At 48.8% G+C, this 24,621-nt stretch overlaps 1 protein-coding gene and 1 long non-coding RNA gene across 13 annotated transcripts in view; both read right to left on the minus strand.

The window, feature by feature from the left end:
* Positions 1-8,265, minus strand: part of ERBB4 (erb-b2 receptor tyrosine kinase 4) — a 484,578-nt gene extending 476,313 nt beyond the window's left edge. For 4 of the 8 annotated variants that reach the window (XM_015867995.2, XM_015867997.2, XM_032445688.1 and 1 more), the window contains exon 1: positions 8,125-8,265. In XM_015867995.2, coding sequence (XP_015723481.1) covers positions 8,125-8,215 — 91 coding nt within the window. In that variant the 5' untranslated portion in view covers positions 8,216-8,265. The remainder of the gene's footprint in view (positions 1-8,124) is intronic. The other 4 variants (XM_015867998.2, XM_032445689.1, XM_015868000.2 and 1 more) reach the window with 2 other exon arrangements.
* A 3,256-nt stretch (positions 8,266-11,521) lies between these two features.
* The window catches only part of LOC107316491, a 59,265-nt gene continuing 46,165 nt past the window's right edge, over positions 11,522-24,621 (minus strand). For 4 of the 5 annotated variants that reach the window (XR_001556390.2, XR_004307979.1, XR_004307981.1 and 1 more), the window contains 4 exons: positions 19,428-19,553; positions 18,612-18,801; positions 15,041-15,157; positions 11,522-12,774 (listed from right to left, as the gene is read on the minus strand). This is a non-coding gene — a long non-coding RNA (uncharacterized LOC107316491). Of the gene's footprint in view, positions 12,775-15,040; positions 15,158-18,611; positions 18,802-18,834; positions 19,021-19,427; positions 19,554-24,621 lie in introns of all 5 variants that reach the window. The other variant, XR_004307980.1, reaches the window with a different exon arrangement.

Below are 24,621 nucleotides of genomic sequence, written 5' to 3' on the forward strand. Positions count from 1 at the left end.
CGTCTGTAGCAGGACATGAGCACAGCAATGGCAAATAAAGAAACTAATATTTGCACGATGCCTTGATGCATCTCCCTCAGACATTTCCAGGTGTCAGCTGTAATAAATGAAGCGTTTACTGGGTGCAGACGACGCTTTAAACAAATCAGCGCAAGTCCCTAAAGGAAACAAGCAGCAGCATATTCTGCAGCATTTCATCATTCCGGAGCCGGCAGAACGAAGCTGACAAGTACACAAGATAAATACTTTGTTCTGTCACACTGTGTCATGTCGAGGAGAACATAAAGTGTTATATGACCTTTGGAGGCACAGCCCAAAGAAGCCTCCCCACCCGCTTCCACATAGGTGTTTTCAAAAGAAATAGGAAAAAGAAAACAACCCAGTCTGCAGCTCAGGGCGTCTCCTGGCCATGGTCCTGGCACAGGTTCTGCTGCTGAACCCCAAAAAGGATTCACCCCCACTCAATACTCACGGTAGTGAAGCAAAGCAGCCTCACCCTGAGCGTGGTGGGACTGAGGCAAGGAGACCATAGAGCTTCACACAGGAACACAAACATCAATCAACACCTCCCAGCCCTAAGGCATGTTGCAAAGGGGGTTTTATACAGCGAAAGCACTTCTCTTTCTTTAAGCACTAAGTATCAAATAAACAGTTTTACACGAATGAATTCACAATCTCCAAATAACTCTAATGGCAAACCATGGATGCTGTACTAACCGTAAGCATGGCAATGTTTGACACTTCTCCCCTCTGCTTTCTCCCTTGAATGATGGCAAGAAAGAGACCATCCCCATTAATTACTGTCACTTTTCTGTAATAACCCCGCAGTTAGAGAATCTCGGCTATAAATTACACATATTCACTTCATCGTGCTAGCTTTCACGCTTGTGTATCTACTCATTGCAAAACGGACACGTCAGTAATTAAGCTATTTGCTCCAATAAAAGTCTGGAATTATCAGTGTAAAAAGATAAGTAGTAGAGAGCTGTCCCATCTCAGGCTTTCTCCCGAGCACGCAATCAGAAGAAATAATATTAAAGGCAGCCACGGCAGAAGTGCATCTGTAATTATTAACAACATGCTGCTTAACACTGGATTTTAAGCATCACGTTATTATGAATTAATTTAACATCCATTAGAGTGCCTCTGATCGTAATGAATTCGTTTGCCAATGGCTCTGCCTTCAGATAAGGCTCTCGCGGTTCCATCGCAGCCCGGTTGTTGAGCAATAATTAACACGTGCTCCAACAATGAAACGCTGGGAAAAGTGCCTGGATAACAAAACACGGCTTGACCTGCCAAAAACATTGTCTAGAACAACGATTTTAAAAGTCTGGGCAGACAAAAAGAATCTCTTCCATTCATTTCTAGCTTAGGAAGTAGAGCTGGGATGACTGCAGATGCTGTGCACCTGCTCCGTGCTGCAATCTCCGCACTCCTCGGCCAGGCTCTACAGATCCAGGGCTGGGAAGCAGCACAATGAGCTCCTCATCACCCAGCCCATACCACACAGAGAGACAGGGCAGCACTGCACTATGCTCACCGCTTACCCCTGCACATCATCATGATGCCCAAATGGCCATGCAAACCAAAGCAGCACGAGGCTCTGCATGGGAAGCGAAATACAGCGCAGCAAGAAATGAGAAGCAACTAAATGATAACAGCTTATTTTTGAAGTGCGCATTAACTAACGCCAAAGTGTCATAAAGCACTTCTAGGAGTGCATGTGGCATCCCCAGGAATGCTAAATGGCTTCATTGCTTTCATTGCTTATGCAGCAACTAACAGTGGAATTCATAATAAAGAAACCTTCAGCCCGTGCACAAGGACCCTCACAAAGTGCAGCTTTTTCCCCTCTGTGCCACTGGGGAACTTCAACCCAAAACTGAACGCAATACCCCAGAGATAAAGTAGTAAGGATGGCTTTCCTTCCTGCAACAACTCTCTCTGTTCCATTTTAATAGTAATGCATTCCCAAGCTTGTACCAAGGAGTAGCAATGTGATGGGTACACATGGCTCATAGTCACAGAGCAGCGCATGGCCACAAGAACAACACCTGAACTGATCTCTGTGAGCTGAGCACAACACACCAAGGTCGGAGCTCTGCTTTCTTTGCTCCATGCTCCTTTTTGCCAGGCATGGGGAGAGAGCTCCGTTATTTCTGCATGGATGCAAGGTGAATGAGGCTGTCGCTTCTCATTGCAGTGCTATTTATTTCTGGTCGCTGACATAAAGCAGCCTTCATTTTTTAACCATTTCCCTCCAGTGCCAACTTCCCCCTCCACCCCCCAAACACACACACACACACAAAAGGCAGAGGAGAGTTGTTCAGCACTGTCTCACTTGCTGGCACCTTGAAAGGAAGCTACGAGCAGGTTTTTGTTGTTTACACGGTTCTCTGACAGCCCCGATGCATCAGCTGGCTTTCAGAGGCCTCCTGCTGAAGAAGGCAAGTTGTTACTCTGTCATTAGGTGGCTCAGGAGTAGTAATAAAAGAAAGGAATGAGCACCGGGGAACAACGCTGCAATATTAGCAGGAGGTGCTGACAAAAAGGGAAATTCCTCCCAAAATCAGAGGGAAGCACTATGATCTTACTACTGCATGGACACGGGACACAGAGAGAAGGAGGGTGGCAAGACATTGAACTCCAAGTCCCATGAACACAGGAAGCCACCAGAGCCTTTCAGCTGCTTTGTGGACTGGGCTCTCTTCCCCATCCCAGCCTCCAAGGCTCCCCGGCACACTTCTGCTTTCCCTTGCTCTGCCTTCTACCACGGGCCACCAAAGAAGGACCAATACACGGGATCACATCCAGAAGGTTGCCTTTTCCACAATGAATATTCAAAGCCCCATTTACAAGACTGCTTAATTTTGCATGCAAATGGACAGTTATGCATCTAACTGACCGTTTGTGCGAGCAATTACACGCGCAATTACCCGATTGCGTAATTGGGTGGGCCTAATTCTGAAATTGGATTGTACATTTTCTGTTCAACGCAAATGCGGTTTAATAAATAGATATTGACTGCTTGTGTAGCAAAATCATCCATACCTACCGATCGAAAACCAAATATTGACAAAATATGCTCAAATGCATGTTTGCCCAAAGAGCACTGGCATAAAGCAGAGCATTCCAACAAGAGCTGAGCCATAAGTATCTGCAGGCTTCCAGATCTCTACCTGTGACCACCAGCTCATATAACCAATGGCAGCACACACACCCGTACACATGAGCCAGGTATCACCATCCAAACACTGGGAAGTTTCTTACTGCGGGCTATTTTTCAGTGGAAGAATTGTTCCTGGGTCTTTTTGCTGCTTGTTTGAGGAAAGAAATGCAAGGATCATTCCACATTAAAGGAAACCTCCCATTAGCAAGGGCACAAGCAGCTCACAAGTGTTGTCTCAGCAGACAGACCCTGATGATCAGGCAAAAATCAGGCTTTGAGCGATCAGCTGTCATACTTTTTAATCACATATTATCCACCCCAGACCTTCACATCACTGATCTCCAATGAAAGGCAGCCACACCAACTTTGTCACCCCCAAGTATCTTCAGCCAACGCACAGAACGCTTTTCTTTTGTGGAATATTCCCAAAGGTCCTCATTTTTCCAGTGAATGTCACCCACAGGTCTCTATTTTACATGCCAGCCTAATGCTGTCTAAGATCAGCTGTCAGAGCCCCACGTCTTCGCCAAACATCAATTTTCTGTGTGGATGATGCATTAACTTTAAGGCGCTCGCTGCTACTGCAGGCAAAGCAATATAGCAATTATGAGGTTATTTCTGACTTACAAATCCATAAGTAATCACAATGCTGAAAGCCCAAAGTTGGTAGGAAAGAAAGGAAGCAGAGCGTTAAACACAAAGACCTGGTGGTAACTGGCAGCTCCCTTGGGGTGCTGTCGGGGAAAGGAAAAGCGGTGCCCAGTATCACAGCCCTCTAACCACACGTGTGCTGGTGGCAGCCTAGAAGCAAAGCAGCCCTAATGCTCCTCAGCCTGCACTTAACCACTTGTAATGCTTTTTTCCCCTTGTTTCTGCCTGCCTTCAGCATGAAGAAGGCTACTCAAGTTGACAGCAAAAGTTTGGCAGCATCAAAGGACACCCACCTGGTAAGTGCTCTGCTGCAGCACAAGGCACAACCCACCTATTTTAATGCCTGAACCACATGTCACGACAACAGGCAGACCACAGTTATTAGACCCTTCATAAACCCACATTTCCACCCCCAAGGCCACCAGCGACCTTTGCCAGACGCTGGAAAGCCATGAGACACTTAGCTCCTCTGCAAGATTTAGTGCTGGGGCTCAAAGTTGGTTTCAAACCTAATAATTCTTGGATTCCTGTTGCTTGAACGGAGGGGCTCTGACTTCCCTCTGCACACAGAACAGGCAGAGATGCTTTACCCTCTTTATGCAAAGGCTGAGATTCACACAACCCAGAGATCTAGGGAGAAAATTAACACCGAGCAATTTGCTGCCAGCATCGCTGAGTGAACCTATTTGTAAATCTTCCAAAACAAGAAGGAAAAGAAGAAAGAAAGAAAAATGAACACGCACAAAAAGAAAAGTGCGTTCTCCTCCTGTCCCCAGCCTTTTGTTACAACAGGAATGTAGATGCTCACAGAGGGCTATTTAGGGAGCTGTGTCACTGAAGGCTCAGGCCGCACACTAAGAGCCCTGGGCAGCCAGAAGCATGCAGTGCAGACCTGGCTTGGGTTCCTTGCTGAGATGTTGGACCAAGGGGAAGAAAACATAAAGCATCACTGCTGCTGCTTCAACTTGGAACACAGGCAACTTTCAAACAAAGTAGCCATATACACAATTTGGGCCTCCTTTCCAGCCAATTCCGTGGCTTTTTCCATATGTCCTCTGAGCATTATTAATAGCCACCAAAGAATACTATCTGCCTACCAATCACTTCAGCTTCCCACTCAATGGCAAGTACATTTTTAGAGCATCAAATATACCAACAGGGACAATGGTTGCTAAATTTGAAGTCAACAACAACTGGAAAACGCCAACTACTTTGCTGATATTTTCATGCTACAGAAATAACACCCGAAATAAATGAGCCTTTTTTTTTTACCCTTTCAAAGAGATAATAAAATAATGCTGAATTCTAAATACTATCACATATCCTCAGCAAACAGCAGTTTAAATTTAGATATATACATTCTTGCTGCCAAAGATAATGAGCAGAAATATCCACAGAGCAGCTTTGCAGAGTGGAGCAGAGGTGGGGAGGGGGAGCTGGGATGGCACGGCCAATAAGGTCACTGGTTCACAGTGGATACTGGGAATGGACCAGCACAAAGCAAGTCAGAACAGACTCCTGTGCCTGGATACTACACTACCCTTGTAGTATTACTGGAAGTCATGCCAACCACGCCACATAAACCTTTATGCTTAAAATGCTTGCTATTTCAATATCATTTATGGAAATGGAATGTCAGGAGGTGCATTGCACTATGATGACTTCCCTTCCTGCCCATCCCAAAGGTCCCAGCTCTGCCTGTGGGACCACCTGCACTCAATGAGCTCAGGGCTCTGCCAACTTCTTCGTATCCCAGCTTTGATCACAAGGGTTATTTGGGGGGCTTTTTACTTTAACCTTTCTTTGGTGTCTTCAGAAGGCAGCTTCCCAAGACCCAGCAGCAGGCAAGGAGAGCACAAGATGCACTGCTGGTTTAAGAAAGCTCAAGCAGTAAGCGCACATTTAGGTACCGCATGCCCAGCTATACAGGCATCAGGAGGCAGAGGAAATGAGCACAAAACCATTGTATTTCAGAAATCTCTGACACTGACCTTACAGAGAGTGTGTGATGACTGAACATCTATTGTAGCTCAGATAACAACTGCATCCACTAAAACTCCAGGGCTTACTTTCAAGCCGATATACTTTATTTGCCCATCTACTTCTATGGCAGCAGTCAGATTTGATAGGTTTCAAGGGCAGAAACAAAGAGCAGGTACATCCTGAAAGCAGGAATAAACCTCGACATTCCTACAACCCGAATTTCTACTCCTTATCACCTTTATATCGGTGCTATTCTCACAGCTCATATCGTACGTGCTCCTGCAGTTTGTGTTACAGACTTGGCCACCTCTACATGTGCCAGTGCTGCCGAAGCACCGAGGCACCCACGAACATGCAGCTGCCCCAGCTCTGCGCCCTGTTCCTGCAGCGGGACAAGTTTTCCTGGCAGGCCGATTAAAACCCAGGTTTATATATAGCAGCAGCTGCTCCGAAGCTTCAGGAGGACGGCATGCGCCCGGTGCCCGGCGACACTGCCCACCCACCTCCGGGGAGCCGCGGCCGCTCACACCACACCGAGTTACCGGGCGGCACCGGCGCATCCCTCCGGCAGCTCGACGGGCTCCGGTCCCGCCGCCGCCGCGGGGAGCTCCGGGGGGCTGCTGCCACCTACAGCTGCTGCCACGGCACGGCCACGGCGCCCCGAAGCGGGGCCACCACCACCTGCTTCGCTCCCTGCCCCGCCGATGGGGCCGCTTGCTACGTGCGACCGGACTCATTGTGGTTTGCTTCAATCCGCTTCACTTAAAAAAAAAGAGCAATTCTAATATCTCCCAAAAACCAGAGCGGAGCTTTGATCCCCAGGGCGGACAGCACGAGGGCTGGCTGCTAACCCACGGGCACGTATTCCACATCCTTAATACTGTTTTCACGTTAAGCAGCAGCACGGCTCTCAGTGCCAGCATCCATACACACATCTCTTTATAAAATAAAACGAGTCACAGCACTCAGCGGGTACCACGGGGGCTGCGACCAGGACGGGAGCGCCGGGGCCGCTCTCCCGGGACGCTCGGGGACAGCGGGAGCCCAGCGCCGGGCACGACCCCTCGCAGGGACGGGGCAGCGCGGCGGCAGCTCCGTGCTTCTCGTGCCTTCGCGGAGGCTCCCGGAGGCTCAGCCTAATTTTAGGCAGCGGGCAGACATCGCGGCGGTCGGACGGGAGAAGTGCCAGCGGGGCGCGGCGAGGGGGAGCGCTGCCATCCCCGGCACCGACAGGAGACGAGCGGGGGCACAAAGTCAACCCCGCACACCTCGTCCGGAGCGGGACCCTCCATACGGGGAGAGGGGAGAAATAAAACGGCGTGTGTGAAGAGCGATCGCGTACCCGGAGCTCAGGCAGCCCGGCGGCGATAACCGAACACCCCGCCCGGCCCGGGTACGGGGACAGCAGCGGGTCGGGTCGCCCGGTGACCCCCGAGCATTAGAAAGGCTCCCGGCTCTCAAGTAGCAGCTCCACGTGACTCGGCAGAGCCGCACACCGCCAACATCGCCGCACGAAAACATCGCACAGCCCCGGAGCGTCCGCGCTGCCGGCAACGGGATGAGGAGAGCAAAAGTTTGGGCGACGGCATCGCCTCCCCCACGGGAGCGATGAGAGAGAGGGAGGCGGACACGGCCCCGTCCGCAGGGCACCGAGAGCCCCGAGTGCCGGCACCCAAATTCGGGGAGGGGAGCCCCAAAACGCTCGCAGCCTGAACGCGCACCTGCAGCGCCCTCCGACACGAGGCCAGACCCCCGCGCTGCCATCGCCCACGGCAGCCCCGCCGCACTCAAGGGGTCACAATAAACCCCACATTTACGAACGAGCGGCCCCGGCTCAGCGCTTCGCGTTTGGGGGGACGGATGGGCTGCGGGATGGGAAGCGCCGGGAAAGGGAAAAGCCGAAAAGGGGGAGAACGCGGAGAGCGATAGGGAGGAAAGCGGCCGGGGCACGCAGCGCTCCTCCCGCCGGGGCCGCCCCGTTCGGCGCTGCGGGAAAGGGGACCCGGGGGGAGCGCGGAGCGGAGCGGCTCCTTCGCCTGCCGCTACCAGGGATGGGAAGCGCTGACGGGCGGCGAAGTGCGGCGCGCAACGCGGGACGGGCTGAGCCGCTCCGCTGCTCCCGGCCCCAACGCCGTTACATAAAGCACCGACAGGCGCCCGGTCGCGGGTGCGGCCGTCGCTCTCCCGACCGCCTCCAAATCCCCGCATCTCGGCGCCCCGCAACTTCCTCGCGTCTCCCCTGCGGCTCCGAGCCGCGCTCCCCTCGCTCCGCCCGGACTCACACTCCAACTTCCCCGCCCGGCCGGCCGCACACCCACCTGCCTGCGCCGCGATAGCCCTCGGGGCGCCGGCCGCCGCGGCCAGCACGCAGCAGCTCCACCAAAGCAGCCCCCCGGCCGCCGCCGGCATCGCGCCGCCGCCGCCTCTTCCTCCTCCTCCTCCTCAGCGCCGCCGCCTCAACGCCGGTTCCGCCGCCGCCATCCCCCGTGCGAGCTCCGCGGGGCCGCCCCGAAGTTGCCTCCGCGCCGCCGCCGCCGCCCCCAGCGCCGCCCCCGCGCGGCCCGACGGGGCGACCGCGGGGTGCGCCCACTGCACGCGGAGCCGAGCGGAGCGCAGCGCCCAGCGCCGGCAGCCGCGGCACCGCCGGGGGAGCGGCGGGAGGAGGAGGAGCGGTATGAGGACGGGTCCGCCCCCCCCGGCCTGTCCCGCACCTGCGGAGCCGTAGGGGGAGGGAAAAAGCGGCGAGGAGGCGCCGCGCTTTGCAAACACCGCGGGCAGGTGCGCGCGCGTTCGCCGTGCTCGCAAAAAGCGGCCGGTCGCGTTTCGAGCGTTGCTGCGTGCTGACAACAAACTTTCCCCGCGCGGATCCCCCCGAGCGCTGGGGAGCAGCTCCCGAATGCAGCAGAAAGCCGCGGTGACGGGCAGCGGGTGAGGGACTGACATCGCCTCGCGAGGCCCCGAAGTCGGAGCGGAAAGCGGCGGAGCAACGCGGGGCCGATGCGCGTTCGGAGCCCGGTGCGCAGGGAGCGGAGAGTCGCCACGCACCGCTGCCCTCCCTGCCCCGCAGCGCTCGTGTAACGTTGAGCAACAGTGGCATCCGGCGGGCAGCGAGCTGCCTCCGTGCCTGCGCTGGGGATGTGCGTTTTAGGGGGCTTTGCCATCCCCAAAATCACACGTTCTTGTCTGGAATATCTCCCCCCCACCCCCTTCCAAATACATGCCCTGTAGGGGACAGCGGAATTCTGTTTTTCCTGAAGTGTTATTTTCTGCGAGAAGATGAATTAGGAAGAGGCCATACATGATTTCCACAACCAATTAATAAAAACGAAGCAATAATTGAGCAATGCATTTAAGTATACATGCCTAAAGTCCAGCTCCGTATTTCACCGAGCGCACCCCAGGTTCTGTTTCCCAGAGGAGCAGTGGGGCGAGAGGCAAAGAACGGGACGGGGAACACCGCAAGAGATGCGGATACATCACGGCGGGAGGGCGGAGCTCAAAGCTACCCACGCTGTTCTCAGCTCTGGAAGCAGGCGGGCACCTCGCTCCCTGCGCTCCCACAGAGCACCCCTGAGCCCTAACCCCATTAGCGCCCAGCTCATTGCCTCTGCATCAAGCAGCGGTTGGGGCTGCTACTAGATAAAGCGTGGCTTCCCCTTGCTCCTATTCCGTACCCGCTGCTGGTTAGCGCTCACACAAGATGCTGCTTTTGCGGAGGGAGAGCACTGCCTTGCACAAACGCCCTGCTTTCCAAACCCTGGCTCTGCAGGCACCCAGCTCTGTGGGACCACGGCAGCGGGGGGAAAATGCTGCACTGGGCTGTGTGTGCGAGTATGAAGCACCTCCCGAGGTGTTTTCAGAGTACATTCGAATCACACATAACAGCTGTTAGGTCAGAGCATTGCTCAGCACTCCACTCGATGCCAGGTGGGCAGAGATGGCCATGCTAGCAGACCCCAGAGGAGGAGGAGGGTTCCTGCTCTGCACTGGGCTACGGGAGGACCTGTAAAGCACAGTAGCAAATTGTTCAGCTAAGAGCATGGGAGAGAACTCGTGCCTTTCACGGCTGTGTCATCCAGCTCTGCAGGCGTGGGCCAGCTGTGAGGACAGAAGCACAGTGTCAGCCTCCTGCAGCAGAAGGGCTGCTCAGAGGGCAGCACGTGTGGGAGCATCGTGCGTGGCGGGCAGCTGAAACACCCTGCATGGCTCTATGGAATCATAAAATGGTTTGAGTTGGAAGAGACCCTCAAAGGTCATCTGGTCCAACGCCCCTGCGATGAACAGGGACACCCACAGCTCCATCAGGTGCTCAGAGCCCTGTCCAGCCTGACCCTGAATGTTTCCAGGGACAGGGCATCCACCACCTCTCTGAGCAACCTGTGCCTCACCACTCCTATTCTAAACAACTTTTCCTCATATCCAATATAAATCACCCTCCTTGAGCTTGAAACCATTTTCCCTTGTCCTGCCACAGCAGAACCTACCAGAGAGTCCATCCCCTTCTTTCTTATAGTCCCCCACTGAGATGCTCTCAGGTCTCCCAAGAGCCTTCTTTTCTCCACACCCCAGCTCTCAGCCTGTACTCGTAGGAGAGGTGCTCCATCTCTTGGAGCACTTCTGGACACACTCCAACAGGTCCACACCTCTCCTATACTAAGACTCTGCACTCAGCTGCTGACCCCAGAGCCAAGGTCAGGGTCCTACAACAGGAGCAGCGTGGAGATGAGCTGTTCTGGCAGGACTTGGGGGCTGATATCATCACCCAGGGTTGAGCAGCACAGGCTGTGAAGCGTGAGCTCAGCCACCCGCAGCAGCCAGCCCATCTGGCACCAACAGCGGGGCCATTGTGGGGTGGTGCAACACAGGGGGATCTGTTTTTGCAGTTATTGTTTGGGGGTGGGGGGTGGAAAGAAAAATTCCCCCTAGAGCATGAGGTGTGTGCTGGAACTCAGTGAGTCCAGACACTTAGACTGCAGAAAAATAGGCTATATGCATGAAATTTCAAAAATAATAGGTAGAAAATACAATGCAAGGACTTAATAACCATATTTTCTGGAACGAAGGGCTCAGCTCAAGAAAGCCTTTTAGTCCACGCTTGATTTTTAGTTCTGTTTGTGTCTCACTCATAACAAAAAGATTCAAGTGCTCTCACTTTAAGCAGACTCAGAGTGGGGCTATGAGCTCCTCTCCAACTTAGGTATTATATTATTCCTCTAGGGCTCCTGCACATACCGACCCCTTGGGCACCCTGCCTTTCCAATGGCCTTACCTGTACCCCACCACAGCTCTCACCTAGGGCTCCCGGCTCCTCTCCTCTAGATAAGATGCAGCAATATTTTTCCTTGTCCATGTACAGAAAGGCAGGTGTGCTGGTGTTTCCTTGCAACAGAGTCAAATACAGCATCCACACACAACATCTGCTTAGCCAGACCTCTCACCTATCCTTCTCTCCCTCCTCAACCCTTCTTTGTTCGTTACCTTGATGGTGTGTCTCTGCGCTCCTCTAGTGCCTGCAGGCTCCTTGCTACTCAATGATTTCCTGCCATACTTCACATCTTCCCTGAGCCTCTTCCCAACTGGCATTGAATAGAGTGCAGCAAAGACAATACAGAGGTCGCGTACTTGACACAGAGGAGTTCCTTCTCCCTCACAAATTGGATTGTACTTCAGTCCAGTCTCAATATATCACCTTTCAAGAGATGCATCACAAACATGTCAACATACTAATAGCATTGTATTTGAACATGGGCTCTTCAATTTTGCAAGACAACTGAAGACAACACAAGCTGCAGTGCAGTGTTTTGCAATCCTGCTGCTGTCCGCAACAGAGCTGAGATTTCTCCCCAGGGTCAAAGCACCACTGTTTTCAGAGCGCTCAGGGTGCCATCTGGATAACCTTAAGGGGAGGGGACTAAGAGGATATTCACCCATTCCCCAAATCATATTTGAAGTTCCCAGTCACTGTTATTTATGAAGCAGTCTCCAATGCCTTTTTTTTGGTACAAAGTTTTCCTATGAAAAATTCATTTATACAGCACAGAATGTGTCTATAAATAATAGACACACCAGCTCACTTCCCTCATTTCTACAGATGAGGCAAGCTCTACTTACAGAGCTCTACCACAGAGACAATTAACAACATGGCATTATTGGTGCATATCAGCAATCTGGCACATTGTGCTGAACGGCATCAATTGCCCAACAGCTCGTTCTTTCTATAGCAGCATCACAGAGAAGAGTTTCCCATTGTGCTAGAGGACAAAGGGCGCTCCTGTGGACCTCAGTAGGTGTATTGGCTCAGTGTATGGCCAGATGAATCCTCAGTGTCAAAAAGCAGCTGCCAAAATCACCTTTATTTCAGGTTCGGTCATCAATATGTCCAGGATGAGATGCTGGGTTGCTTCAAGGAATTTGCTTAGAGCAAAGCTGAGTTTATATGCAGGAATGAAATGCTGACTTGACCACCTCCATCCTTTCAGGCTGTCGTTAAACTGTTCTACTAAGTCTTCATTTTTCATAGCATTGAAAAAGTCATGAAATTCAGCATTGACAATGACATCGCTCGTCCTCATAAAGGTGGCAAACCCAGAGGCGGCAAGGCAGCAAGGCCAGGCTGATTTATGCTAAGGCAACCTCCAGCGAGGACCAAAGGCAGCCTCGAGGTGCTTAGCAGGCGGCTCACACGCAGCTGCTTTCCCATGCAGAGCTCCTCCAGCCCGTGTTCCCGGCCCCACCGGGAAGCGCAGCACAAAGCCGGGCAACATTTGGGCACGGTGCTGCCAAGTCCATGGCAAAGCTTCCGCTGGCAGCCCAGGAGCAGGCAGGAGGCCAGTGTGGCTTCTTGTCTGCAGGCAGCCAGGCAAAGCTGCTCCTGAATTTTCCCTTTTTTCCCCCCTGGAATGCAGCCACTTGAGAGGTGAATGCTCTCTTCTTGCACTGCTTTTTCTTTGTTTTGTGAAGAGAGTACACTAGAAGAAAAAAATAATTTAAAAAACTTAACAAACACTGTGTACAATCTAATTTTTACCATCATTATTTTACTTCCACTGCTGCTTGCCTGCTTATTCAGCACAAAAAAAAAAAAAAAACCAACAATGTGCTACTTCATGCTATAGATAGAGGTCCCACCAACATGACAACACCCAAAAGGAGACCAGACCTTGCACAGACTGCTATCAGAATTCATTCTGCTGCATTACAGGCCTTACCTTGTGTGCAGAGACCCTAGTGCACTCCATAGAGAGAATCATGGAATCAATAAAGTTGGAAAAGACCTCTGAGATCATCCAGTCCAATCCCAACCCATCCCAGCCATGCCCAGTGACCACATCCTTCAGTGTCACATCTTCACTTTTCTTGAACACCTCCACAGTGAATCCACCACCTCTCAGTGCAGCCTGTTCATGGCTCTTGTCACTGACTTAAGGAGAGGGAAGTGTAGCACAGCAGGTAATGCTGGCACTTGGTCTGCCTTGCCAGGGTGGTGCCTGGCTGTTCTCACTGCAGGACCCAAACCCAACAGACAGCATGGCTCTTTGGTTTTGCCATGCAGCCTGGGATGCTAAAGTATCACGGGGGAACTCGCTGATATTTTGAAGACAGTCTGAAGAAAATTCAATGGAATTCTATTTATCTTATCTTTCCTCCATTCTCCCCCATCTTTAGCTTAGAGACTGAACTCAACTTTAATAATAGCAGCTTGTTTAGTCTCTATTGACTACAAATAAGCCAGGTTCAGAAAGTTTTACTTTTTCCCCCTTCAAAGTAAAATTGGCAATGCCACTGTTGGAAAATTACCCTGCGAGGAAACCAAACGAAAACTAAAACATCAACTTGATTTGGAATAAAACCAAAAACCCACTGTGGGGTTGTGGGGCCCAAACGACGTGCTCACTGCCACCAGGCAATACAAAGATGTGTTAAACTACACAATGAATTACCCAAGGTTGCTTTGTTGCAGGGTGTAAATGGACAATAGAGCAAGACCCAACAACCTTCCCAGCCCACCTTCATTTCCTATGTAGTTAACTTGAATCACGCAAGAAGTGACTGAAGGCCAGATCATGCTGAACTATCCATCACATGATTCATACACTTTTTTGTATGCTTGGGGTTTTGGGGATTTTCTTTTTGGAGGTTTCCTCATTTATCCCAAGCACTTGCTCAGGCACTTTGGTCTTGATGGCTCCAATTTGCCAAAAAATCAGCGTGTGCCTGAGGCTTCAAGCCAGTTTCCTCTCTGGTGGTGAAATCCTGCCACAAGCCCATCCATCTCTGTGAGCAAGGAGTTGTTGCACGCTTCCCTCCTAAGGTTTAAATTAAGCCTTAATGAAGACTCAGAATTTAAGATTAAACGTTCAGCCTCTGGCTAATTATGTTTGTAAGGTTCAATTTCCTTGGCAAGTGTCTGAGTTGGAAAAAAAAAAAAAAAAAAAAAAAAAAAAATCGGCCCCAAATCATATTTACATGATAGGGATTATAGGCAGTCCTCCCTTAAAACGGCACAAGGAACCCATGCAGAGCTCCAGCACGCTTTTGGGTGGCCGCCCTTCATCTTAAAGAACTCGGTTTAACCAGTTGTTGCTCTCCACTCAGATCTTCTGCTACAACTCCAGCCGTTGGCTTGATCATATTTTCCTTTCTATATTTCTCCTCCCCATAGCGATGCCTTGTAAACAGCCTGGTTATTAATGGCTATTAACAAGATGGAAAATCCTATGAGTATCTCGCAGTATTAAGGACAAATAGCAGTGGTTACTGCCTCACACAATGCACACAATAAATCTGGATAATCTGAATTTATATCGCTGCAGTCTTTAAAATGAACTGCTACTATTTCCTTTTTATTTATTTATTTTTTTAAATAATGCACAAAAATTCTAATAAATGACTTAGTCTGAACTCCGGGGAGAAGCGAGAGGCTGTTCAGATGCACTGACTGGCTGGATTATTGAGAACGACTGTGTCTACAACTACTTTGACTCACCAATATATCTTTTCCCTCTTTTTTCTCTCTCTTTTTTCCATAACAGTACTGTTGTAGAGCTTCTACAGAGCTGTTGTAGAGTAAAAAATGAAATCCCCTTCTTTTCCAACAGACAGAAATATTCATGTGGTTCAGAGAAACACAACTAAGATGATGGGAGCTTCAGCACCACTTGAGCCTACCACATGCAAGCTTTACCCGCACGAGCTGCACAGATCTGTCTGCCTGTCTGAATTCTTGCAACATACCTGCTCGTTTTCCTCCTTCTGTGGATCCACCGATCAATTTCTCCCCTTCATTATTAATAAACTTCCTTCAGAAACAAAACAAGAGGCTCAGAGCATCTCCGGGAACTTCTGCTGCCACTGTGTATGAAACAGATGTAAATGTAAAGGCTGTCTGCTGCGTGACATTAAGTAGATTACACCTCCCACTATGAAGAAAAGCACTGGCACCAACATCATACCCACTTGTTAAGAGTCAGATAGAATTTTTATTCTGTTTTGAAATATTTCATAACACACACACACATATATATAAGTATCTGTAGTCAAACACAAGGCAAAAAGCTGCCAAGAAGCATTTCCCTCTGGCTGGTGGCACCTCAGTGTTTGCACTCTCAGTGTCTCTCTGTAGGTATGCAAAAGCATAACTACATCAACCCATCTTCAGTACCACGACTGACAACACACAAGGTTTAAATAAATGAATGATTAGCTGTGGGATGTAAAAGGAGATTGTGTGTTTTGTTGTTGCTTGACAAGCTGACAAGCAGGTGAAAAATCTTGCCCTGTAAACACAGTTGTCTCTGTTGATAGAGAGACACGTTATGGAAAGGCATTAGTCACTGTAAACCCTTCGATACCCAACAAAGATGGATTTCAATAAAAACCAAGAGACATTAAACTCACCCATCAGGCTCAGGCTTAAAGGTGAATGTCATAAATCCATTTCCATTGATCTCAGTATTTAGAGCCAAGAGGCCATGGAACAAGTGGCATTTCCAACACCACCTGTTTCTGCTGACTGCCCTGGACGTGATGCCCAGGGCTGAACCCCACTCACCAAAATGCCAACTGAGCATCACTGGAGACAGATATTCCCCTCATGGTGTTCTGGGATTTCTTTCTTTCTTCTGACAATAAGCTGACCGCTTTACTCTGAAATATTTACTAGACTTATTAAGGATCCAAACAACCGAGCCTTCCTTCATCTCTGCATCCAAAAGCTGGACGCAGCTCCAGCTCCCCAGAGTACGCTCCCTGCAGCAGTTTCCTTGGCTCAAAAGAAGGTTGAGGACCAAGGATAATCCTTATCCTTTCCAAACTTGGACCTAAGGGAACTCAAGGGGAGAACAAGTCCTTTTGCTCTGGACATTCACTGTGCTTCATCGGGTAAGCATTGCAGAGACATGGCAGCATGTCCTTAATAAATAAAATAATAAAATAAAAGAATAAATAACATCTTTGGACATTTCTAGTAATTTCTGGGGAACTTTAGTCCTTCAGATTCACACATATTAAAGAAATAATTCTCAGTTTAGCTGCAGTGAAGAGGTTGGCCTGAATACAAAGGTTCTCCTTTAGCCTTTGAGAGCACAGAGAGATGGTTAAACCATCCACTTGGTAGGACCTATTCTCCAGCCCTGCTCAGATGACATCCTTTAACACCTGTGAGGTGCAGAGCTGGTCTCTCTAAACTTTACCTTCCCTCCCACACTCAATATTCTCATCATACAGGGTAGGAATCTAAAATTACCTGGTGGCTTTGCTACAGTAGTACAAGAAAAATCATCACCTCATCATTGTTCGACCTTGTGAAAGAAGGGTGAAGTACCTGAGCTCCCGACTTGAGATACCATTTATACTGAGTATAAATTCTCATGAAAGAAAGGTAATTATCTGCGAGTGCTGTGGCTTCATCTGTCCTGCAATGTCAGGTAAAGGTGAAGGCAGCCCACCTGCACACATGGTCAGGTGCCGTATTTTGCAGTTCTTGGTAATTTCCACTTCCAATTAAAGCTAAAAGCATAACAACAACATCAGCGTGAGAGAAGATGATCTGCAATCCCACTGTTGGAATAGAGAGGGAAATCAAAGCCTTCTTGCAGCAGCACGGAGAAGGGCAGAGGGCGGGCACAGCCCCGATATGTGGCAGCAGGTCGGGCAGCTGCTGCCGGCACCCGGAGCGCAGGGACGGGCGGCAGCTGAGCATCCTCCCCATTGCGATTTTCCTTACACCTTCCATCCTATTTAAGTACCGCCCCGGCGGCTCGCAGCAGCAAACTGCCTCCAGGTGCTCACGGAGCGTGTCGGGGATGCCGAACTCGGGAGACCGGTTTGGGGATTTTGCGAGTACTTCCCCCGACCCCGCAGTCTGCTCGTCTCGCAATACAACACTGCCCCCTCACGGCTCGTCTGTTGTCGAAACTTCATATTTACAGGCTTCACGTTGGGGCAGCACGCCGCAAGGATGCAACCACTGCATCCCAGCATCCTCCTGCTTCCCGGACCAAAGGCAGGAGAGATAGGGCTCAATAAAAACTACAGGATGATTACCTTGCTCCTTCACCCCCAGCACCAATGGGAAAAGCGCCCCTGTGGCATGGCCCATCTATCACCCCGTACAGCATCTGCTCCATCTGAGCATGGGCTCTCCAGCCCCCTGCCCTACTCTGGCTATGCTGTGGAGGGCTGGGAGCAGGCTGCTATTCTGCCCTGTCTCACATCCTCCACCTGGAACACATAATATTGCCCAAGCATATTAATTACACCCACAAGAAACAGAGGGTTTTCATCCCTGTAGGTAACTGTGCCCCCAGGGCTCCCACCTTAACAGCCCTCTTCATGTAAGCATTGCTTCAACACAACAGTCACTGATATCTCCGACACTTACACCAACACAAAGTGCAAGATACTATTCAAAATGAACAGTACAATCAACACTGTCCTACAGCCTGGACTCCTGAACTGGAATTAGAGAAAAGAAGGTACAGAGAGGGCTGCATTTTGATGTAGCCAGCATAACTGTAAGCAACCCACTGCAAAGTGGCATTTTGTTCCTCATGTGAAAGGCTTGCTGACATTCCGTGTTTTCCATTTTTGTGTACCTAAAGCTCTGAGCCTGGAAACCAGAAGTGGTCACTGTCCTCTCTGCAATGGCCCCCACTTTATCATGTTAGGTAGAAAATCATCACTGAGCTGACAGCCAGCACCCTCCAGAGCACTGCCAGTCAATTTCAGAGCTGTATTTCCATTTAACATGAAGCCAGTCTCTTTTTTCTCCTCCTTTTGTGAAGGGCAGGGATGGAAGATCTCCAGCAGTTCACAGCTGGATGGCTCACACCATTTGCTCCCCAGGTTGGCCAGGCATTGCTGCAGTCCCACCCTGGCCACCACCCCTCCCACTCCTGTTTTCTCCAATAAAACCTCTTCTGGAGGTGCAAACATTGCTTGGCTGGGCTTAGTCCTCTCTTTGGAGGATGGTCTGCTGTATTCAGCTTAGTGTTTCTTCTGCACATTTATAAATATGAGGTAAAATATAACTCCAAGAAACTATAATACTTGGCAAGGTATCACCTGAAGTGGGAGGACATCTGAACGCACAAGGATGCTTTGCCAGGAGGGTTGGGGAGCCCTGTAGTATCAAATACCCCACCAGCATCAAGAATAGAGATTTGAACAATAAGTCCAAAGGGAAACAATGGGGAATTTTGTCTCCTGCAGCCCCCTCAAACAAGCCCTTTGCTCTGTTGCCCACCAAGGCATTGTGCCAAGCCACTCCTCAGACACAGTGTGGGTGTCTGGCCCCACCACTTACCTCCTGCATTTGATTTGCTCCTCTCCTCCTGCACAGTCTGGGCTGGATGAAGTCTCCACCATCTTTCATCACACAGTGAGGAAGGCTACGTCCCCAACAAGGCACATGGCACTGAGCTCTGCAGGCAGTGGCAGGACAAGCGTCACCACAGAGCCGTGAGAGTGGCAGGAAAACCAATTACGGCATGGAGCTAAGGTTAGGAAAGAGATTGCACATGCAGTACCTGTATCCACTGTATAAATCTTGTCCCCTCTGCTTAGGAGGTGTTGGATCGGACCAAACAATAAACTCATTTTTGCTGTTTTCAGAGAAAAGCGTAGGTGTCCAAAACAAGGAAATATTCTGGTGTAGGACTTAGTGTAGGACTTGTCCGCTAGCAAGAGAAATCTCTGCACTGCTTGGAGATTTCCTTCAGGGAAAGAAAGGCTTAGAAATAATTCATAAGTACAAAAATGGATTACAGCATCCAATTCCTGCTTTTAATATCAGCAGAACGTCAGCTTACGTTCACTGTCTACTCTGTGAAGTTCTTGGTGTTCCCTGTGTCATATTTTTCTTATCACTGCATTTGAAACATAAAAAGTTTGGGGACATTTCTAGAGCAAGAGACACACGAGCACGCAATCAAACTGAAACCAATGAGGTGCCACGCTTCGAGGTTTCCTCTGCGGCTTCTCTTCTGGCAGACAAATCTCAGCCTCGGCTAACCCAGAAAAAAGGTCAGCCAAGCCATCAAACATTTCAAAGCACAATTAAGACCCTAAATGAGAAAAGTTAAAGTTTAATGCTGGAACCGCACCGCCGGTTGATGCTCACCAATTACAAGGGTCACTTGAAATACGATCGGTGAAACCGCTGCGTGTCAGAAAGCTGCCTCTGCTGATGGGAGTGAGGAAATCTTCTGGCAAGGCAAACAACCTTGCTCTAATGATACGACTGCTGCTATAAAAAGAAAGAGAAAAAAAGCAATTCAAATTCAGTTCAGAAGAGCTTGAAGTTGATGCATTCTGATGCCCTTAGAATAACTCAGCTCCCATATGGGTGTGGTTATCCAAACCAAGTCAGAAATTAACTCTCCATACCAGGAGTACAACACTAAAGGAGAAATCAAAGATGGGTGGGGGGGAAGGGGAGAAGAGCCAACAAAATAGTCTGATACAAAAATACCATGTAATTTCTTTTTAATAATGTGTAATTTAATACTGATCATCATTTCACTGAAGAACTCAGAAGGCTGGGAAACAACCTATTCTTAATATTAAAAGGAAAAAAAAGGTCAAATAAAGCATTTCAACATCAGAAAGAACAGAAATGAAATGAGGATTGCATATTTGACATTCTTCTGCTGCAGCTGATTACATCTGACATGCTCCTGCATTGTGTTTTGTTTGAACAAATGCCAACTTACTCAAGAGCAAAATATATCATGAAAGCCTCTTCTCTGCCATCCTCCCCATGCCTGACAGGGCTGTTCTAGAGGATAAACGCTGAAATACTGAAGTAACAGCATGAATGCCTGAACAGTGCAGTAATTACCAGTAAAACAGGCAAAAAGTTTGGCTCTAATACTTCCAGTAACTTTCCTACCCAGTCACCGCAGCAAGGACTGCTTTCCATTACAGACCAAGGCTTTGCCAGGATCTGACTTCCCCCACATGAGCCATGGGAGGCATTTGAGGATTCAGCTGAGCATTCAGGCTTGCTCTGACTTCAGCTCTGTTTTCCCTAAGTCACAGAAGTTGCTTGTTTCTGGGAGGGGATGACCTCGATGCTTTAAACACTCATAAACGCTATTTATTCCCAACATTTCTTCCTGGAATACAACTACTGATGGGGCACAACCTCATGGGAAAAATGCCTGGCCTGCCTTCCTGATAGCTTCTAATGAGTGTGTCCAGATAAGCTCAGATATCAGGCCCCACAGCACTCAGAAATCTCTGTTCCCCCCATGTGAGTTTTTGCATGACTGTGTAAAGGCCTTAATGCACACAGGTCAGTGTTTCAGCTATTGTAAAACATATACAACAATGGGGTGACATCTGTTTTCTGACACAGATCTAAGGTATGTTACATGCTAAGGAGCCTTGTGAGGATGTGAGGGGGTAGCACAGTGCTCCACCTCCTCTGCACTCTCTCTGGTTTCTAGAGATGTTTGGTGGGAAGGAAAATGAGGGTGGAGGGAAAACAGTGAAGGGATACTTTAAATTAATGACTGCTACAGAAGAGGGATGGCTTTAAACTAAAATACGGGAGATTTAGGTTAAATATGAGGAGGAAAATCTTTACTCAGAGGGTGGTGAGGCCCTGGCACTGCTGCCCTGTGCTCAAAGCCAAGTTAGATGGGGTCCCGGGCAGCCTGAGCTGCTGGGGGCAACCAACCCCTACCATGGGCTGGAACTCCATTCCAACCCAAACCATTCTGTGATAAGATTAAACTCAGCTTCAGACTCTCCTCCTGTCTGAAGGACCATTGCTGTGTTCTATATCAACTCAACATCAACAACAATTTTCTTATGAATGACATATCTGACAGCATTTTAAGCCACGTCATCTTAAGATCCTGAAAAACAGAATCAAATCTGAGATTTACCAACACCGTCCACTTCTATTGACAGAAAACATGCAGAACATGACTGAAGACAATTGAATTTGGATCCTTCTTAACCAAGACGCAAAAAAACCCCAAGCAGCATGCCTAATTAAGTCATGTTCCAACACACTTTGCTATGAAGTCCTTAGCTCAAATGCCACCTTGACACATCAGCCATCTACTTTCATTACAGTCACCTTCATTTCTGGTGTATAATCTAAAGTCGTAACAAAGATTTCTGTGTGGTAGTAAGAGGTGACATTATAAGTCATTACACCGCGGTTTATAATGCCAGTGGAATAATTTTGCATCAAGGGTTACAGCTAAATTCTTGAAAGAGAACGATGTTATGGGAAGTAATTACTTCCCCCCCCCCATACACACGCTGGCTATTAAACTTTAATAACTCAGATATGGTTTCAGGTTTCCTAGAAGACAGGTTTGCACAGAAGGTTTCTTACATTTTAGCAGCCAGAAGAAAAGTACCTAGAAAATATTCACTATTTCATTTATACAACAATTAAGAATTGCAAAAAAGTAGAAAATGGGCTGTTTGTGGCAGACCAAAAGAAAGGCTTTTTCCTCAGCTCCGATCCCAGATAACAAATCTCATCTGATGGGCAGCTTGTGTGTCAGGTAATCCCATAAATACAGTTATTTAGACTAGAGACTACAAGTGACACATGACTGCAGACATAGGAAGAGGAATCTGGGATGTACTTAATAGTTTAGATCAGAACCAGTGACAAACGCCCTGTAATTATTCCAGGCGGTTGCACTGGTTCCTTACCTGATTTGAAAGACCGACCCACCTCCTCTGAAGAAATAACACACACAGCCAACTATCAGTATGTGTGCATTGTAAAATAACTCACTAAATTTGTCTCCTTGCCTGTTCTGTAGCCTTGTCATTCTGCTTCTGTCAGCTCAACAGCATGAGCAAAGCAGGGGACATCTGTGACATCCCTTGGACCAGCCAGATCCAGCCTTTTTTGGGGGCACAAAAGGAGTTTTGCTTTATTCATCATACCTGGAAATACCGGATTTTCACATAGAAATAATGCACAAGTGAATACCTTTCTGGAGCACAGATGCCTGCCTGGGAAAGCTTCTGCATCCTTTCCCCGGTGAACGGCTCACGGTGCTTGAGCCTCAGATGAATTGAAGTGGGAACTGCAGGGGGAAGTGTGTGGGAAGGAAGAACTGGCCTTCACAGATGGGCAAACCTGTACCCACCTTAAAGAGAGGACCTGAGACCCCTCCTGTGAACTCTCTTCTATATTAAGTTGTCTAACAGGACTTTCTTGTTGTAAGAAAAGAAGCAGAGGAAACTAGAGAGAGAGACAGAGGAAGCACAAAAGAACGGCATTCTAATGGTTCTCAGCAAGAAAAACACTTTCAGCAGACTACACACAGGCTTCTCTGTATGTAGTGGAAGAAATTCTCAGATCCAGGGCCACAAATGTAGTTTAAGATCCTGCTGAGAGGAGAAGTCCTGCTCATTCCCAAAGGCTTTGGTCCTTGGCATTGCTGGAGACACCTTTTGGAAGGATTTGCTGGACCACTGATTTGGATTAGCAGAAAGAGAAGGAAAGCAGCCATGTAATAGGAAAGGTATGAAGTACTGGGTACCATTTTTGCAAGGAGTAACCCCCTGCTGCTAGCAGGATCCCAACAGCTGGCAATGACTGCTAGAGGAAAACCCCTGAGCTGCCTCTGGACTGCCAACTTCAGCCTGCTATGGGAAAGGCAGAAGCAGCTCTGGAGACATCAGGAACCCCTTTTGGTGGAGATGGGAACAAACTGAAAGGCCCCATGAGACCCCATAAGGGGTACTGCAAAGTTCCTGAATACACAAACTAGCACAGATTGACACTTCAGCAAATAGGGGGAGAGGGAAAGAAGAACTGCAGTCCTAAACTGTCTAGGGTATTTAGGGCTAAGAAGAGATCAAATCTCTGTAAGGAGCTGGGTCTACCAGCTGATATTTAGCTCACCTTCTCACTCTGAGTCCTTCAGAAACTGAAGATCAGCAGTGGCATAACAGCATTTAGGCATACATGGCCAAAGACATGTTAAACTTCAACTTGGAAACACCTGTCTAGGCAACAGCTCTCCCAGAGGAGTAAGGCAGAGCAGAAGAGACAGCTGCCTCCTACATGGAGCTTGGTGTAGCACGGTGGGAAGTGCTGATGGAGACTGGCTGCAGGTCCTCAGCTTGGAGTCCTGCCACACGAAGCCATGGCACACATGGCTTGCTCTGAATGGCTCAGAAATTAAGAGCAGCTCAGTGGCACCTTCTGGTCCTATGTGGAATCTCTAAGAGGAAGAAATACTGTTACATTTCTGTTCTGTTTCACTGCAGTGCAAAAATTTCACTTCCAGCCAGCTGTTCTCAGACCATAACCATAAACCCTGCTTATCTAATACAGACCATCCAGCAAGACACTTCAGAATGTGCTAGTCTTTACACCTAGGAATAATAAACATCAATTAACATAACCACCTCCCTGAGGACAGACAGCTGGCAAAACAGGGCCTGATGGCCTCCTGTTACAGACCACCAAAAGGACTTATTTCCCAGCTCCTTGGGCCAAGTCAAAAGCATATAAGAGGCACCACAGAACTGTTAGTTCTCTTTTTTTCCACTTGAACAGGGAAAGAGACAAGGCTTTGCTCTTAGATGCTGCCTTCAGCCACGGGCAGGACAGCCCTGTGAGCTGCTCAGTGAGACCAGAGCAGCTTCAAGACCCATGCTGAGGTGTGCAGGAGCAAGGCTACAGACACAGAGCACGTTCATCCTTATTGGACACCAGGGATTTCCAGCTGGAGTTGACTCCAACCAGTTCCAGGTTTTGAGCTGATGCAATGCTTCAGCCTGGATTTATTTATCAAATCCAAGAGTGCATCTCCTCAGTACCACTCTCTTTATGACAAGAGATAAAAGGCAGAGGTTGCTCTCTACACCAGGGGACGGTTTTCCATCTCTCAGTGGTAATTTCCCAGCTATAGCCATTCTCTGCTTAACTGCTTTGATTAACCTCAGCAGATTTGATGTACAACCTGACCCTGCAGCTCCTCTGCATCTGGCTCAGTCAGGACAGCACTCAGACTCATCAGAAAAACTCTTCATAGCCTGTATTTAGACAGGCTATATTTTAACATAAGGAATTTGAAAGGAAATGTCTTTAGCATAGCAATAGACAACATGTAGGTTGGATTTTCTTGCTGTATGATCACTCTCACTGGGATCCCTGTATGAACAGCTTCCACCAGAGACCTTCACATTGCATTGCCGGCCACCCTCTAGCTACTTGTTGTACAAAATAATAACTTCCTATTGTTCATACAGAGAAAATCCATAATACTACATCCAGTCCATAACATTACTGGATAGCCAACTCTGTCTATCACAGAAGG

The sequence above is a fragment of the Coturnix japonica genome, chromosome 7 (genome assembly GCF_001577835.2).
Source record: "Coturnix japonica isolate 7356 chromosome 7, Coturnix japonica 2.1, whole genome shotgun sequence".
Lineage (NCBI taxonomy): Eukaryota > Metazoa > Chordata > Aves > Galliformes > Phasianidae > Coturnix > Coturnix japonica.